Source organism: Sebastes umbrosus, chromosome 6 (assembly GCF_015220745.1).
Source record: "Sebastes umbrosus isolate fSebUmb1 chromosome 6, fSebUmb1.pri, whole genome shotgun sequence".
Lineage (NCBI taxonomy): Eukaryota > Metazoa > Chordata > Actinopteri > Perciformes > Sebastidae > Sebastes > Sebastes umbrosus.
Genome location: NC_051274.1, coordinates 23,635,399 through 23,650,286, shown reverse-complemented (window position 1 = coordinate 23,650,286; position 14,888 = coordinate 23,635,399). Strand labels below are relative to the sequence as shown.

The 14,888-nt window shown below is 40.8% G+C and overlaps 2 protein-coding genes across 4 annotated transcripts in view; one reads left to right on the top strand and one right to left on the bottom strand.

The window, feature by feature from the left end:
- Positions 1 to 7,712, top strand: part of stat6 (signal transducer and activator of transcription 6, interleukin-4 induced) — a 31,919-nt gene extending 24,207 nt beyond the window's left edge. The window contains exons 13-20 of one of the 3 annotated variants that reach the window (XM_037772085.1): positions 259 to 462; positions 552 to 646; positions 739 to 872; positions 2,431 to 2,576; positions 2,659 to 2,726; positions 2,822 to 2,890; positions 5,790 to 5,900; positions 5,991 to 7,712. In XM_037772085.1, coding sequence (XP_037628013.1) covers positions 259 to 462; positions 552 to 646; positions 739 to 872; positions 2,431 to 2,576; positions 2,659 to 2,726; positions 2,822 to 2,890; positions 5,790 to 5,900; positions 5,991 to 6,051 — 888 coding nt within the window. In that variant the 3' untranslated portion in view covers positions 6,052 to 7,712. Of the gene's footprint in view, positions 1 to 258; positions 463 to 551; positions 647 to 738; positions 873 to 2,430; positions 2,581 to 2,658; positions 2,727 to 2,821; positions 2,891 to 5,789; positions 5,901 to 5,990 lie in introns of all 3 variants that reach the window. The other 2 variants (XM_037772087.1, XM_037772086.1) reach the window with 2 other exon arrangements.
- A 296-nt stretch (positions 7,713 to 8,008) lies between these two features.
- Positions 8,009 to 12,394, bottom strand: mipa (major intrinsic protein of lens fiber a). The gene is made up of 4 exons (XM_037772088.1): positions 11,629 to 12,394; positions 11,227 to 11,391; positions 10,417 to 10,497; positions 8,009 to 10,312 (listed from the first exon to the last, which is right to left on the bottom strand). Exons 1-4 carry the CDS (start codon positions 11,986 to 11,988, stop codon positions 10,127 to 10,129), a joined length of 792 nt encoding a protein of 263 aa, XP_037628016.1. The 5' UTR covers positions 11,989 to 12,394; the 3' UTR covers positions 8,009 to 10,126.
- Positions 12,395 to 14,888: the final 2,494 nt, after the last annotated feature.

Genomic DNA, 14,888 nt, shown 5'->3' with positions numbered 1-14,888 from the left:
AAGCTCTTTGGGCCTTGAGGGGCTTCCTGTTTGTTGTTCTCTTTCCTCTGGCAATCAAAGTGTTGACTGGAAACAGTCTGATGTGGTCTGTAAGAAAGACATTGATTTTTTTGAAATGCCTAACCACATAGGCAATGCCTACACACTTCCCTTCTCTTTTTCTCTTCTCGGCTTTAGTTTCTTTCACTCTTCCTCTGACATCATTGTAAATGCGTATCAGTGTTTTCACCACGTCAGCCTCTTTGTTGTTGTCACCAGGACAGAGTGCCGTTCATGGTGCCGGACCGCGTGCCCTGGAGGATGATGTACAGCACTCTCAACAGCAAATTCACCTCTGAGGTCCAGACGCAGCACAATCTGGACCACTACAACCAGCACTTCTTGGCCCAGAAGATATTTGACAAGCCCGACTTTGCCGACGACTTCAGCAACAGTTATGTTACCTGGGGCCAGTTTAATAAGGTACAAAGGACAGGCATATATATCCGCACGCACAGACACACGCAGGCTGACGTACGCTGAAATCTCACTGTGCAGTTTCGATCTTACAGGAAGTTCTTCCGGGTCGACCGTTCACTTTCTGGCAGTGGTTTGAGGGAGTGATGGAGCTGACCAAGAAGCATCTGAAGACCTACTGGAGTCAAGGGTGAGGACACTCACTTGGTATTTTAATATTAAATATATATAGCAACCTGCTACAGTCTGATAATAAGTGTTTGCAATGTGTTGTTCCACTAGGCTGATATTTGGTTTCATTGGGAAGCAGCATCTACACCTGATCCTCAAAGACAGGCCCAACGGGACGTTCCTGCTTCGCTTCAGTGACTCTGAGATCGGAGGCATCACCATTGCATATGTGTCCGCTTCTGAGAGTAAGTGTTGGTGTGGCCTCAGTTTGAGTTTGATTGTGTTTAGTTTATTTTTTTACCCCCTTAAATTGTTCTGTTTCCCGTTTAGACTACGCCACGGTACACCCGGTAAATTCGGTATTGACACGGTGACGAGGGAAACCGTACATTTATCTTTTATATCTGTTATTTTTACGTGGAGGAATTTCCGGACTTCGTTTTGATAATTTAATGACATTTGATTCTTTAACAACCTTTCACATTTTGTGGGTGGTCTTCCTGATTTAAAACAAATAAAATATTTAATTTAGTGCCGCGGGGCCGGACATTTACATTTCCTATCTGATCTGCAAAGCTAGGAATTTAAACGTGAAAACAATACACCTTTTTAATTTTAGTAGATTATTGTTTTAATAAACACAATGTTGCATTGAAAACCTTTTTTATTCAGTTTGACTCTCCAACATTCGCTCTGCTTAAACAGTCTGGGTTAAACTTTATAACAAAATAAGTATTTCTGTGCTTAACAAGACATAACTAATGAATGGGCTGAATCACCTAAATGATGATCTTCTAATAATCAAACAATGTAAACACCCATAAACTTGGTGTTATGTTAGCAGGTTATTGAAATAAAAACACAATTATATTGCTTTTAACAGTCGGTAACAGCGTCAATAGCGTGAGTGGTAATATTGATGAATGGCAATAAACTCTCTTACTGGAAGAATTCTTTTTTTTTTTTTTTTTTTTTACATTATATTATATATTTGATTCTATTGTTGGACATCTACTAAGCCCCTGAAAGGTCATGGTGGGATTTTGTTTCTGAATTTTTTTGCGTTCCCTCACACTACGTTTTGCATTCCCTCCGATCCACAGAGAAAGGCTGAGCTGTATAATGATATAGTATTATGTAGTAGAACACCGCTGCTTGTGATCGCCGCTGGTTGTGACCACAGTGGGCGCACCCTCAGCTGTGGCTACTCAGTTGTAAATCTGTATCATTGCAGCTAGATAGATAACTAACGGAGCTACTTAACCACAGACTGGATATAAGAAGTGGACGTAGTCACTGTGACGTCACCCATTGGTTTGTGGACTGCCGATCTGAAGCCTCGAGGTCAGCATTTGGCCATTTCACCATGTTGTTTTTTTGCAACCTGAAGTGACACAAGAGGGTGGAGCACAACCAAACGCTGTAAAAGACATTTTTAGGCGACCAAAAAGGTTACAATTATCTTTCATGAGCTGAAAACACACTGTGAAAGGGTTAAAGTTGTTAGACGAAAACACAGACAACTGCCAGACCAGACAAGCCGTGGCAGCAACCTGGCAATCACAAGGTAGCCGCGCACTTATAATCCTTATTGAATCAAATTATAATTATTAAATATAATTATAATTATTATAATAATTTTAATAATAATTATAATTATTAAATATAATTATAATAATTATAATAATAATAATAAATTATATTAATATATAATAATAGGCCTAATAATAAGGAGAATCACAGTTTGTCTCGTACACTCTCACACACCTGCACTGACACATCAAGCGTTTTTGTTTCACCTAGATGGGGGCCAGAAAATCCAGAACATCCAGCCCTTCACCAAGAGAGATCTGGAGATCCGTAGCCTCGGCGACCGCATCCGGGATATCAACCACGTAACATACCTGTATCCTGAATTTCCTAAACATGAAGTTTTCAAAAAATTCTACTCAGGTAACGGTCGTCACGTCAGATTTATGACTTTAAGCTCAAGTGAGAACAAACAACTAACAGATGGATTTCTTTTCTTTTACTGCAGAGCCTCAAGTGTCACCCCTCGGTGGCTACATCCCCGTGTCTCTCCATACTAAAGTTGGCACGTAAGGGACTATTTTACAACTAAACCATGTCATTTGATGTAAAATAAAATCATTTCAAGGGAACGTGTCATGTTTGTGTGTGTTTGTGTGTGCAGGGAAGCTGGCTCAGCCACACCCCCGGCTCCCAGTATGACGCCCCCCTCTGAAAGCCCTGGCTTCTCAGTGTAAGTGTCACTTCTACACTCTTTCACTTTATCAGAGACAGTTTAGAAAGGAGACGATGCACTGAGAGTCAGTAATTGTGTCACATGGGTTTCTCCCCCCCGTTAGGAGACTAGCGGCATGTCCTGAGTCTATTAACTCTAATGGGAGAAGTGAACATGAACACAGATCATGACCGATTCTTTCGCCCCATAGTCACCAAAGTAAATATTGGACCCATTTTTCACAAGCAACATATCACATATCTTCAGTCTACCTTTTGAGGCCGCTACAACCTAAAAATCGCAAGTTGCGTTAATGCGTTATAATTAGTGGCGCTAAAACTAATTTGTGTTAACGCGTTTTTATCATTAACTCTGACAGCCCTAAAAAATAAATACAGTTATGGTTACAGACTCTCTCTTCAACTTGTATTTTGAGTGTAATTCATTTGCCAAAAAACAATTTAATAAAACGTTATTGTGAGATATTATGGCCACGGTAAATCATGTATCGAGACAGCACTAGTTTGAACGTTGCACAGCAGTTTTAAATGATGTCTGAAGAAATCTCAATGTGATGCATATTAGTGTTGATATTTCAGCTGTTTTAAAATAATGCCACAGGGATTCCTTGACATCAAAACGTCGTGAGTAAACAATGAGGCCTTTTGTCTTGTAATTTGACCACCAGAGTCAGCTTCTTACGCCAAAACATGCCAGTTATGAGTCCTTTAATCGAGTGACGGAAGGTTATTAGTTGGATCATTCCTGTTATGCAGCAACATTTTGACCTCATGACTATTGAAAAAAAAGATGGATTTCTCATCTTTTTTTGCACAATAGTGACATGTTTCACTGTCAGGAAAACATATTGGATAATCTCAGGCACTTTAATAATAATCCTTATGGGTGTACTGGTTCATATTGGTCTATATCAGGGTGGAACATTTGGAGCTAAGTTAGCCATAGCTCTGTGAGTGATACAGCTTTAGGTAGCTTACCATCTACACATAAACAGAACTTTAAAAACTGTATTAAATATGTTTTTAAAATTGTTTTTTAATCGGACCAACTTTCTTCAGTATTTAGCAGAACAGGCTGTAACTTTAAAGGGACTGTTTGTAACTTTTTAAGCTTATAAATGTACCGGGTCGGGACACATGCGCGCTCGCATATGCGCGTTCGCGTGTGGCCACTGCCTCTCCTCCTCTGCCTGCTCGCCTTCACTCAGAGAGAGCGCGCGTTCTCGCTCAGCTCGCTCCACCTCTAGACGTGAACGCACGCTCACTACACACTGCAGAAGAGTTAGTTTAGCTCTGAGAATATCTAGTGAATGTACAGTGGACGTTTGGGCAGAAATAAATGCTGCAGCTCCTCCAGACCAACAGAGGTTTCCCGTGTCTTGTGAAGTGACGGAGCTCTGCAGAGAGACACGTTGTAGTCTCGTTACCTACTGGGTGCCGGTGTCTCCCTGCTCTCTCGGGTGGAGAGAGCAGGGAGACACGCTGCAGAGCCCCACTACCTCAGCCTGCACTGAGGCAGCAAAAGCCAACACTAGGATCAGATCTAAATCATGTTCATGGAGAGACCTTGGTCTGGTCAGCTAACATTACTGCCAAGCAGCTGAAATATAGAGTGATATTGTAGTTTTAGCTGACGTGTGTCGCCTCACTGTTTTGAGTGATGCTCGTTCAGGTATATTTAGAGCAAGCAAGCGCGAGCCCGACGCTGACTTTCGTTGATTTCACGGCCAGAGGTGTCGCTGTTAACAAGCATTTCTGAAAGTTACAAATAGTCCCTTTAAGAGTGTGACAAACAGATTAACATCATGAAACATGGAAAAAAGACAAGTGAAAATGTTTGCTCACCATGCTGCTCACCCTACTTTACTCTTTAACCCTCCCAAAAAAATGTGTCACTTCCTGAAAATAGTTTCAATGGAATTGTAGTCTTTTATTTGAAGGCCAAGAAACTACAAACTAACACTTCAGGAACACAGTAAATTATGAAATTTTTTTTTTTCATAATTTACCTGTAATTTACTTATATATATATATAATAAAAGAGAGTTTAACGTGGCCTTTACAATAATTAAAGAATATTTTGTGTATTTTATCATTTTATGGCTTATAGTTCTTGTAGAAGTTGATTACTAGTACTGGAGACATGGTAAAATTGAGCACATGTACCGAAAAAAAAGGTCAGTTAAGTTTTTTTAATGCCCTAGTTTTTTTAATTAATCGCACATTTTTTATTCAATCAAAATGTACCTTAAAGGGAGATTTGTCATGTATTTATTTATTATTGGAAATCAATTAACAACACAAAACAATGACACATATTGTCCAGAAACCCTCACAGGTACTGCATTTAGCATAACAAATAAGCTCAAATCATAACATGGCAAACTGCAGCCCAACAGGCAACAACTGCCGGCAGTGTGTCAGTGTGCTGACTTGACTATGACTCGCCCCAAACTGCATGTGATTATCATAAAGTGGGCATGTCTGTAAAGGGGAGACTCGTGGGTACCCATATAACCCATTTTTATTACATATCTGGAGGTCAGAGGTCAAGGGACCCCTTTGAAAATGGCCATGACAGTTTTTCCTCGCCAAAAATTTTGTGTAACTTCATAGCATTATTTAACCTTTTAATCCTTCACAAGCTAGTATGGCATGGTTGGTACCAATGGATTCCTTAGTTTCATATGATACTAGTATCTTCACTCTAGCTTTCAAACTGAGCCCACTATGACCTCTGAAAGATTGATTGCTTTAAAACAAATTTGCGTTATCATGTTAAATTTGGCAGCCCTAAATTTAAGACATTTGTTATAAATATAATTCATGTGATAGAAATGTTGCTTGCATAACAGGATTGATGTTGATGGCGCTCCTGCTCCTGTGGTTTCTTTCAGGCATTCGTTCCCGCCGCAATTCAGCCCGCAGCCGTCCATAAATCAAGACATAATGGAGGCACCTCCATCTGTGGAGTTCACTCCCAACCCTGACGGCTTCGTTGAAGACATGTAGGTTCTCATTTTCTTGTCTGTGCATGAAAACTATTTCCTTGTTGTTTTTTTACAGTGTTGAGAAGTCATTATGTGTCTGTCTTCTAGTCCCGCAGATGAAAACATGGAACTAGATTTGGAGACTTTGCTCGGGACTTACCCTCATTAGGAGGATTTCCCATCAGAGTTGTTTTTGGAGGGTGAAGCAGACATCGGAGAAAGAGACCAGAGCCAAAGTCGTCTGTCTCACCTTCATATGAAAAGAGCGCCCTTGTTTGAGCAGACTTTCTTCTTCCTTCACGTTTCATCATCCATCTACAGATTCATCTACTTTTGAGCAAAAACAAATCTCTGGGACTCAACAGGTTTAGCTGGTGCTATTTGAAAGCAGGACATTTTAAGGACAAATGTCAAACTGAGAACAAATGAAAAGAACCAAGAGGGCTGTCATCGCTGTTCGCCGGCCACTTTTGTTGTGCACCTCTTTAAAACCCTCGCACTCTCGCTCTCACCTGGTGGTAGGTCTGTTGATGTTGTTGATCGCCACTCACTGGGTTATTTTTTTTGGTTATGTCGTCTTCCCTTTTTTAAGCTATGATGAGGTAAGTATATTTGAATAGTATTTCCCTATTGTATATAACCCTAACTTAGTATACCCCCAATCTTACAGTAACGCACAATATGCATGGTAAAGACTTATAATATCTCTTAATCTAACAGCTCACTGTGGCTGCTCCTTCTTGTTCTATTCGTCTCTGCAATATTTCAAACTGATCCACTGTCAAAAAATTACGAAAATGACCTTTGTCTTGTCTTTTGATGAACGATAGCGGTCAGTGTCAAGCTCACCGACAAACACATTGCATTTCATGTGATTACTTCATAATGCCACCTTATGTTCGGCCAGTTAAATGCTTTTAAAGTGAAGGTGCAGCAGTAGGAAATGTTCGGTTTGCATTAGCTGTAGCGTAACGTATTTTCCGTAAATGTCGCCACAGACATCCAGTTCATAATACTGCAAATATTGCAATCAGTGGGCCATAAGCTTAGTCACCACCATTGTGTTACCCCATTCAGCGATATATAGTGATTTAAAAAAAAAAAATGAAAAGATTATAAAGCTACTTTAAAGAATCAATTGTGTGTATTTTCTGCTCTATGTTCATATTTTTAAGGCTTTCGTTGGTTCAATCTCAGACAATCATTTTTTGGTATTTTTCTCTTAAGTATGCATCAAGTCCAACTAATTGCCCAAATGCAAAAAATGATCTGTCTTCAGTCTTTCAGTGAAAGTAAATGATCCACAGAATATTTTCATACCTTTAGTGCCATTTACATTTTTTAATTAGATGCTATTCTATGTAACTAAATTGATGCTGTTTAGTTTGGAGTTTCACATAACATGTTAATGTGCCATTTAAATTTTTGGGGGGTGTTAGAGAATAAAAACATGGTAGGGATATATAAGTAATTAGCGTTACAGTTAAAAGGAAACATAAAGAACGATATTATTCTGACAGGTGATTTTTGCTTTGTGGCTATAAATGTAATTTTGCTCTGATTTTAGCAGCTTAGCTGAATGTATATCAAAATCAATCTTCCTCATTAACTAACTGTTGATTTTATGAAAAGCTTTGCACTACCTACCATCGCTGTCAATGTTGTGCATGTAATATAATATAATGGTGTGTTGGACGTGCCATGTTGTATGAATGTCTACCAGATGATAACCTTTTATATCTTTTGGATTGACTTTTGGATAAATCTACTACAATCCATATAATCTTTCAACTGTGGTGACGAATAAAATCTCAGTTTTTTCTCAAAATATCAAAAATATTTTTGTGAATTTATTTACAAGAAATTAGTTGTCTGTTTTAAGCCAACCACTGCAGGAAGAGGAATATCTCCTACGAGCAGGTGCAGACTGAATCACAGAAATAACCTCATCTGACTGGTAAATGGTTGCAGGGTTTAGTTCTCAGAAGTGTCATGAATGTGTCATATATGATAGTTGTTGTATACATCTGATATTTGCTTTTTTGATAGATGCAACTGTAGGTGGAACCATCTATTTAAATCCCACGTTTTCCTAAAGTCAGTCTAAAAGAAAACAGACAAAGAAATGATTTGAAACATAAGAATTTTCTGATTTTTTTGACATATAAAAATAATAAATCAATGGCATTGTGATCGGGAAGGTATGCCTGGAACCAAAAAGGCTGTCCATTGAATGAAAGCATATTGGTGTATAACATAATCGGCATCACTTCCATAATCCATCAGCCAAAGAGGAGACATTGCATAACTAGCATATTATATTTCCTATCCATCCAGTTTCAACAATCATGAAATGTTTTTAAAAAAAAAAAAAGAAAACTTTACACTGTACATCACAAAGCTTTTCCATTAGAACACAAAGTCTAATTTCAACATGTCACTAAAATGTAAATCTACTCAACCACTGCCAGGGAAATCACACTGAAAAAAAAAAGTTATGTAGAAGAAGCAGAGAGAGAATCAGCTTACATGTCTGGTTCAATAACTGCTCTGGTGAAAACTTATCTCAGAGCCCCGTCCCCTTCCCTCCATCCCAGCAGCGTTAGATGTCCCCTCATTGGAGCAGAACAAGACGGCTGCCTCGTAAACAAAGGGAGGAGGTAGGGTGAATGAAGGAGGGATGGAAGAGAGAGGGGACGCCGGGCCAATGGAGAACTTCAAAGTTCATTCTCGCTTGTGTATATTGTATGAAAATGTACATTTATCACCCTGTACAAAACACACTAAAGATTTCAGTCGCCTCGCGGTGACCTTCTCTCTTCTCCCAAATGTCAGAGAGGGGCTTGTCCAATAAAACTATCTCACTCCCAAAGAGCCACCCAGCTCAGCGTATAGAAAAGAGAAGGCACCAGGTGTTTGCCAACACCAGCAACAAGCCACCACACCTCATGCACTCTTTCATCTTTAACCTCGAGTTGGTGTAACAGAGACCCTTCAGTCGTATCAAACAACACAGTTCAACTGGAAAACGCTAGTTCCTCATGACAGCTCGTCAGGTTTGCTTTCTTTGTTTTTCCATGGCAGACACGCAAAAAGTAAAAGCAAACCAACTATCACACACCTGTACATGAATCTGTGATAAGCGCTGCTCTAAAAAGCAAAGCTCATGTCAGAGAAGTAAATGTAACTCAACACAAGTACTGTAGGAGTTGTCTAAATGTGGAACAAACCTGCAGATTTTACCACTTATAAAGCAACTGGTTTGGTGGCAATTATATAATTTTAAGTTTTTGTAATTGTAACTTATTGAGCTCAGAAAAGACCAGATAGTTTTGTGTTTTGTGTTTATTTTGATATAAATATGAATGCGTGTGTGTCACTAGATGAGACACAAACTCTAAACTGAATGAATTTGGCTTTAAGGCGTCAATTATTTTCATCTGATATAAAAAGGGGATCACTCTAAACATGTTGAACTTTTGCTGGTGGAAAAAGCCGCATCTTTCCCTAAAATATGCTTGTTTGATTAAAAAAATACAGTCAAAGGATTGTGGCGATGAAAAGTGAATTAAAACACACGCATACACGTGCACAGAGACATGCATGCACACCCAATCTCTGTCTCACACACACACATACAACTGAAAAAAAAGAAGCCAAATAAATACTGGTAAAGTACAATACGTACATGTAATTTACCCAAAGTTCATTATAAACGAAACGAAGGGCGAGATCACACCGGATCAAAATGGAAAAGCATGCAGAAGTCCACTGCTCTACTGTAGCTTCACTCCTAGCAAGACTACGAAATAGGAAGAAAAACAGAAAGAGAGAGAGAGAAAGTGAAAGAAAAGATAGCGAGAGAGGCCCCTGTCCTGAGCAGTTATAGCCACCTGGTCAGCCAGGAGCGACTGACTCTCCACACCACAGGGCACAGGGTGCTTCCTTCAGTGGCAAGTCTTCTTCTAACCCTCCATCTTTGTCCTGCAGTCCAAGGGGGAGGAGGAGGAGGAAGGGTGGGTAGGGGTGAAATCAGGCGAGATGGTCGGGGCTCTGGGTTCCCCTTCACTGTGATTCGATAGGTCCAGTTCTGGATGCAGAAGGCGTTTGGGATCTGTGTTAGCATGTGTGGAGGTATGTGTGGGCTAAGGATGGACCGGGAAGTGAGAGTGCCGAATAAGGGGTGAAGGGTGAGGGATGGGGGAGGGGTGGGGATGTCAGAAAGCCAATCTTCTTTTCCGGGTTTATAGGGCCTGTGTCTTGAGCTCGATGGGCTCTCCCCTGGTCTCCTGCTGGCCCTCGGCCTCTGGGGTCCGGACGCCCTTCAGTGTGGCGAGCCTCTCGGAGAGGCCGCGCACACGAGGGAACAGCATGAAGTCGTACAGCAGAGCACCCATGGCGCCGCCAATCATCGGTCCCACCCAGTACACCTGCCAGTAACAGGAAACACAAAGAGCAGGATGTGTTAGTGACTTTCAAGATGACACATTATGTCATATTGTTTGCAAGAGATTTTCAGATATGATCATCTTACCCAGTGGTTGACAAAATTCCTAACCAGGACAGCTGGGGCGAAGGACCTCGCTGGGTTCATTCCTGCTCCGGTGTAGTACATCTAAGTGAAAGACGGAGAGAGCAGTTCAGGGTTAAGACTGTAAATCTGTAAATAGCGGTTAGATACTTATTAGGGCTCAATCAATTAAAATATTAAATTGCAAACTTATTGCACATTCATTATCTGTTCAAACTGTACCTTGAAACGAGATTTGACAAGTATTTAAAACTCTTGTCAACATGGGCGTGGGAAAATATGCTTGCCTGCCATAAAATATGCTCAAATCATAACATGTCAAACTGCAGCCAAATAGGTAACAACAGCTGTCAGTGAGTCAGTGTGCTGACTTGACTATGACTTGCCCAAAACTGCATGTGATTTTCATTAATCTGGGCATGTCTGTAGAGGGGAGACTCATGGGTACCCATAGAACCCATTTTCATTCACATATCTTGAGGTCAGAGGTCAAGGAACCCATTTGAAAATGGCCATGCCTGTTGTTCCTCGCCAAAATTTAGCGCAAGTTTGGAGCGTTATTTAATCTCCTTCGCGAAGGACAAGCTAGTATAACATGGTTGGTACCAATGGATTCATTGGGTTTTCTAGTTTCATATAATGCCAGTACCTTCACTCTATCTTAAAAACTAAACCTACTACAACTTAAAAATCGCAAGTTGCGTTAAAGAAATTATTAAAATGTTATTGAATTAACATCTTGTTAACTTTGACAGCCCTAAATCTCGTATGAACTCAGTGAGCCGTCTCAAATTCCCTTCGGTCGGTTCTCACCCCGAGGAGATGCCCCATGAGCACAGAGAAGCCGATGGCGAGGGCAGCAGAGCCCAGGCGTCCGTTGCGCCTCTCATCAGTCACAGCGAAGATGCAGACGACAAGCTGCAGGGTGAGGAAGACCTCCATGGTGGTGGCCATGCCCAGGCTGATGCCTGGCTGCAGCTGGAAGACGGGAGGGGGAGGAAAGATGACATTAATGATGAGTGGTTTTAAATTTGTCAGATACAGTTAAATAGTTGTATATATAATGCAGATGCTGTTTTTTATACACATTGTGATTTTTTGATTTGAATGACCTTATGGTCCTTGGCAGTTATTCTGTGTATATGCAATATTTAATTTGTACATTTAGCACAGAGCTAGTGTGTTTACTTGTAGCAATGGATGTGGTATTCTTACCGTGTTGAGTGCTAGGTTTCCCCTCATGTTGTTGGGCGTGACCCCATAGAGCACGGCAGCACCGGCCAACGCTCCGAGACACTGGGCCATGATGTAGAAGAAAGCGCGGAACAGGGACATCTGGGAGCCAATCAGGTAGGCGAAGGTAACAGCCGGGTTGATGTGTCCTCCGCTGATGTGGCCGATGGACTGGATGAGGGTGGCGGCCGCCAGCCCAAAGCAAAAGGCAACATGGAGAACATTATGGGGCCCGGTGGTCCAGCGGAGGGCCGCCCCCAGTCCAAAGAACACGAAGAACATGGTGCCGTAGAACTCGGCGAACACCGCCCGCCAGAAAGACATGGACCTGAACTCCCACATGTTGGCAAAAGGTCAAACCTCTAAGCAATGGAGGGATGAACAGAAAAACTAACTAAGAGGAGATGCTCTTTCTCCACAATAATGAGTGTGTTTGAAACCAAAAAAAACACAAATGACAAAACTTTCAAACAGCCTCTCTAAAGCTAAATGCAACAACACGTAAATTGCTCAACATGTAACTCTGGTGCAATCTGCTGCTCTGGATTCTGATTTCTGTCATAGAGAGCTCCTGAGTGGAGCAGTACGCCAGTCTCTGTGCATCGATGTGCCAACCCCGCTGGTTGTTAGTAGAAGAACATGGATAGACAAACGTTAAGCATGTCCTGCAGACATTCAGCCTCTTTACCAGAGCAGGGGGAGCTCAGAGGCCTTTTTATAACGCCCCGGGGGCCACAGCAGCCCCGCCAGGCCCAGGGGAGGGGCCGGCACACAATACTACAAATCAAAACAAAATCATTTAACCCCTTCTCCTGCCTTGACCTGCCGCTGTCTGCTCATAGAAACTACTCTGTATCTGGACTAATGGGTTGCAAGTTTTAAAGGCCCAGAAATAATCAAAACAGTCCTTGATCATTGATTATTTATGTGGGAATGCTCTCAACAGACTGCAGATTAAAGGACACCTTTGAAACTTGAGGTTTATGTGAGAAGGACTAGAAGGGTTGTAAACAAAAGTTTTTTTTGGGGGCTTGTTTTGCTAGAGGAAGTCTAAATATCTCCTTCATAACAACTGGTTGATGAGTTATGTTGAGAAACTGCACTGACCTTCAAACCTAAAAAAATAGAAAAGCAGTGGGAATGTGGTGGGCAGAACATGTGAGCTGGTACAAGTTGATTTTTCCCACTAATTTTGATATTTTTACATGCACAGAATTAATGTCATTACAGTGTCACTCATTCTCCATGATTCACTTTGTATTGTTTACAGTTTAAATTCACTCCATGAATCAAAGCTGCACGAGCAATTTCTCCATTTGTGCTCTGGATTGGTACAAATTGGGTTTGTGGCGGCAGAACTGATTAGGCACAGTTTTACTTTGTGTGTGTGCTGGGCGGGTTTGGAGGCTCAGGTCGGATAAAGCGGTGGAAAATCCACAGCTGGAGAGGAAGAGGGGAGAGCGGGCCTGGCATTGAGCTTCTGCACTGGAGCATCATGCTGACCAGGGCAGCCAGAGGGACGGCCGCTGAAAGGATTACGCTGAGCTCACTGCTTTTCTCCTTTCATGCATAGAGACAAAACGCTGGCAGTAACAGTTTCTGTTGCTTTCTATGATCTGTTTGTCTTGCCATCACTGTCGAATCTGTTGAAGCGCTCTTGTCCGTGGGCCAGAGTGGCTATATATATGTAATTGCCTCTGCACTCCAGAGAGTCGTGTTGGAACGGCATGAGAAGAATATACAAATATAACCAGCAGACATTTTTATGCCACAAAAGATTTAGGTCACTTTGGGAGTTGTGATTCAAAGTTTTTTCATCTCAAAACAACATGAAAACATGAAACATCTACCACCATCATATAATGAACAATGGTGCTTTTTTTTTTAATAATAAATCGTGTTGATCCTGTTTATTAGTTTGCCAGTTGGTGCACCTCTATTGTGATGAGTATTATGTTGGTGTTAAACCACCTATTGTGGCGTTAAGCCCACAGTTTAGTTTTACAGAGGATGGCGTTGAAAAGGTGCTTGCATTGTATTTTCCTGTTCTCTGGGTCCAGACTGCTGACACGTACACAATAACATGCAGCCAGGGGTGGAAAGTAAATAAGTACATTTACTCAAGTACGGGACTTAAGTACTAATTTTGCAGTACTTGTACTTTACTTGAGTATTTCCATATTCTGCTTCTTTATATTTCTACTCCAGATGGGAATATTGTACTTTTTACTCCACTTCATAGATTTTTTTTAAATCTTTAGTTACAGATTAAGATTATTAAAAAAAATAATAAAAAATAATTAAAACTAATAACTTATGATCAATTAAGACTATTTCAAAACTAGGGCTATCAATCAAATAAAATATTTAATCAAGATTAATCTCGTGATTAAATCCCAAATTAATCGCACATTTTTTATCTGTTCAAAATGTATATTAGAGGGAGATTTGTCAAGTATTTAAAGTGGCAGTAGGCAGTATATTTTTGGCATCATTGGGAAAGAATTCCATAATAACCTTTCAGCATATTGTAATTCAAGTGTTCTGAGAGAAAACTAGACTTCTGTACCTCCTCATGGCTCTGTTTGTTTTCAGGCTTTAGAAAACCTAGCCCGTGGCGGGAGACTTTGGCCAATCACAGGTAATTTCAGAGAGAGAGCAGTCCTATTGGCTGTGCTCCGGTCATGTGACCGGTACTTGGCGTTCCTTCACCAGATTTCACAATGGCGGAGGCGTCACAAACTTTCTAATTTTACAGCTAAACTGTGGACTACAAGATGATTCTGAAAAAATTGAGGCGAGAAATAAACATTACAGTAACAGAGAGCCGGCTCGATTTTTTAAAGCCTGAAAACAGAGCCATGATGAGGTGCAGAAGTCTAGTTATCTCTCAGAACACTTGAATTACAACATACTGAAAGGTTATTATGGAACTTTTGCCCAATGATGAATGACCTTTAATACCAGATCCAATAAGCATCACAGAATTATGAGTTGGCATCGTTGCTAATGACTTGCGAGGGAAGTATTTACAGCTGTTGCTATGTTTTGAAAAAAATCCCAAACAGGAATTTTAGGTTTCCATTTCCTTTTTGCACTCAGTATGAAAGCACAGAGGAGTTGGCAATCCCCTGAAACTCCCTTCGTAACGTCAGTGAGAAGTGAGAGTAGAGTGATCAAAAACATACGCACTACACAGTAGTAACACAGAAGCATTTCACATTTCCATGGGACTTGGTTAA

What these genes read in the sequence shown, in the direction of transcription:
- mipa (XM_037772088.1), bottom strand. Translation starts at nt 11,988, where the DNA reads ATGTGGGAGTTCAGGTCCATGTCTTTCTGGCGGGCGGTGTTCGCCGAG. An exon ending in GAAACCTAGCACTCAACACG is followed by an intron (nt 11,392 to 11,628) that starts GTAAGAATACCA and finishes CCCGTCTTCCAG; the next exon opens with CTGCAGCCAGGCATCAGCCT. An exon ending in GGAATTTTGTCAACCACTGG is followed by an intron (nt 10,313 to 10,416) that starts GTAAGATGATCA and finishes TGTTACTGGCAG; the next exon opens with GTGTACTGGGTGGGACCGAT.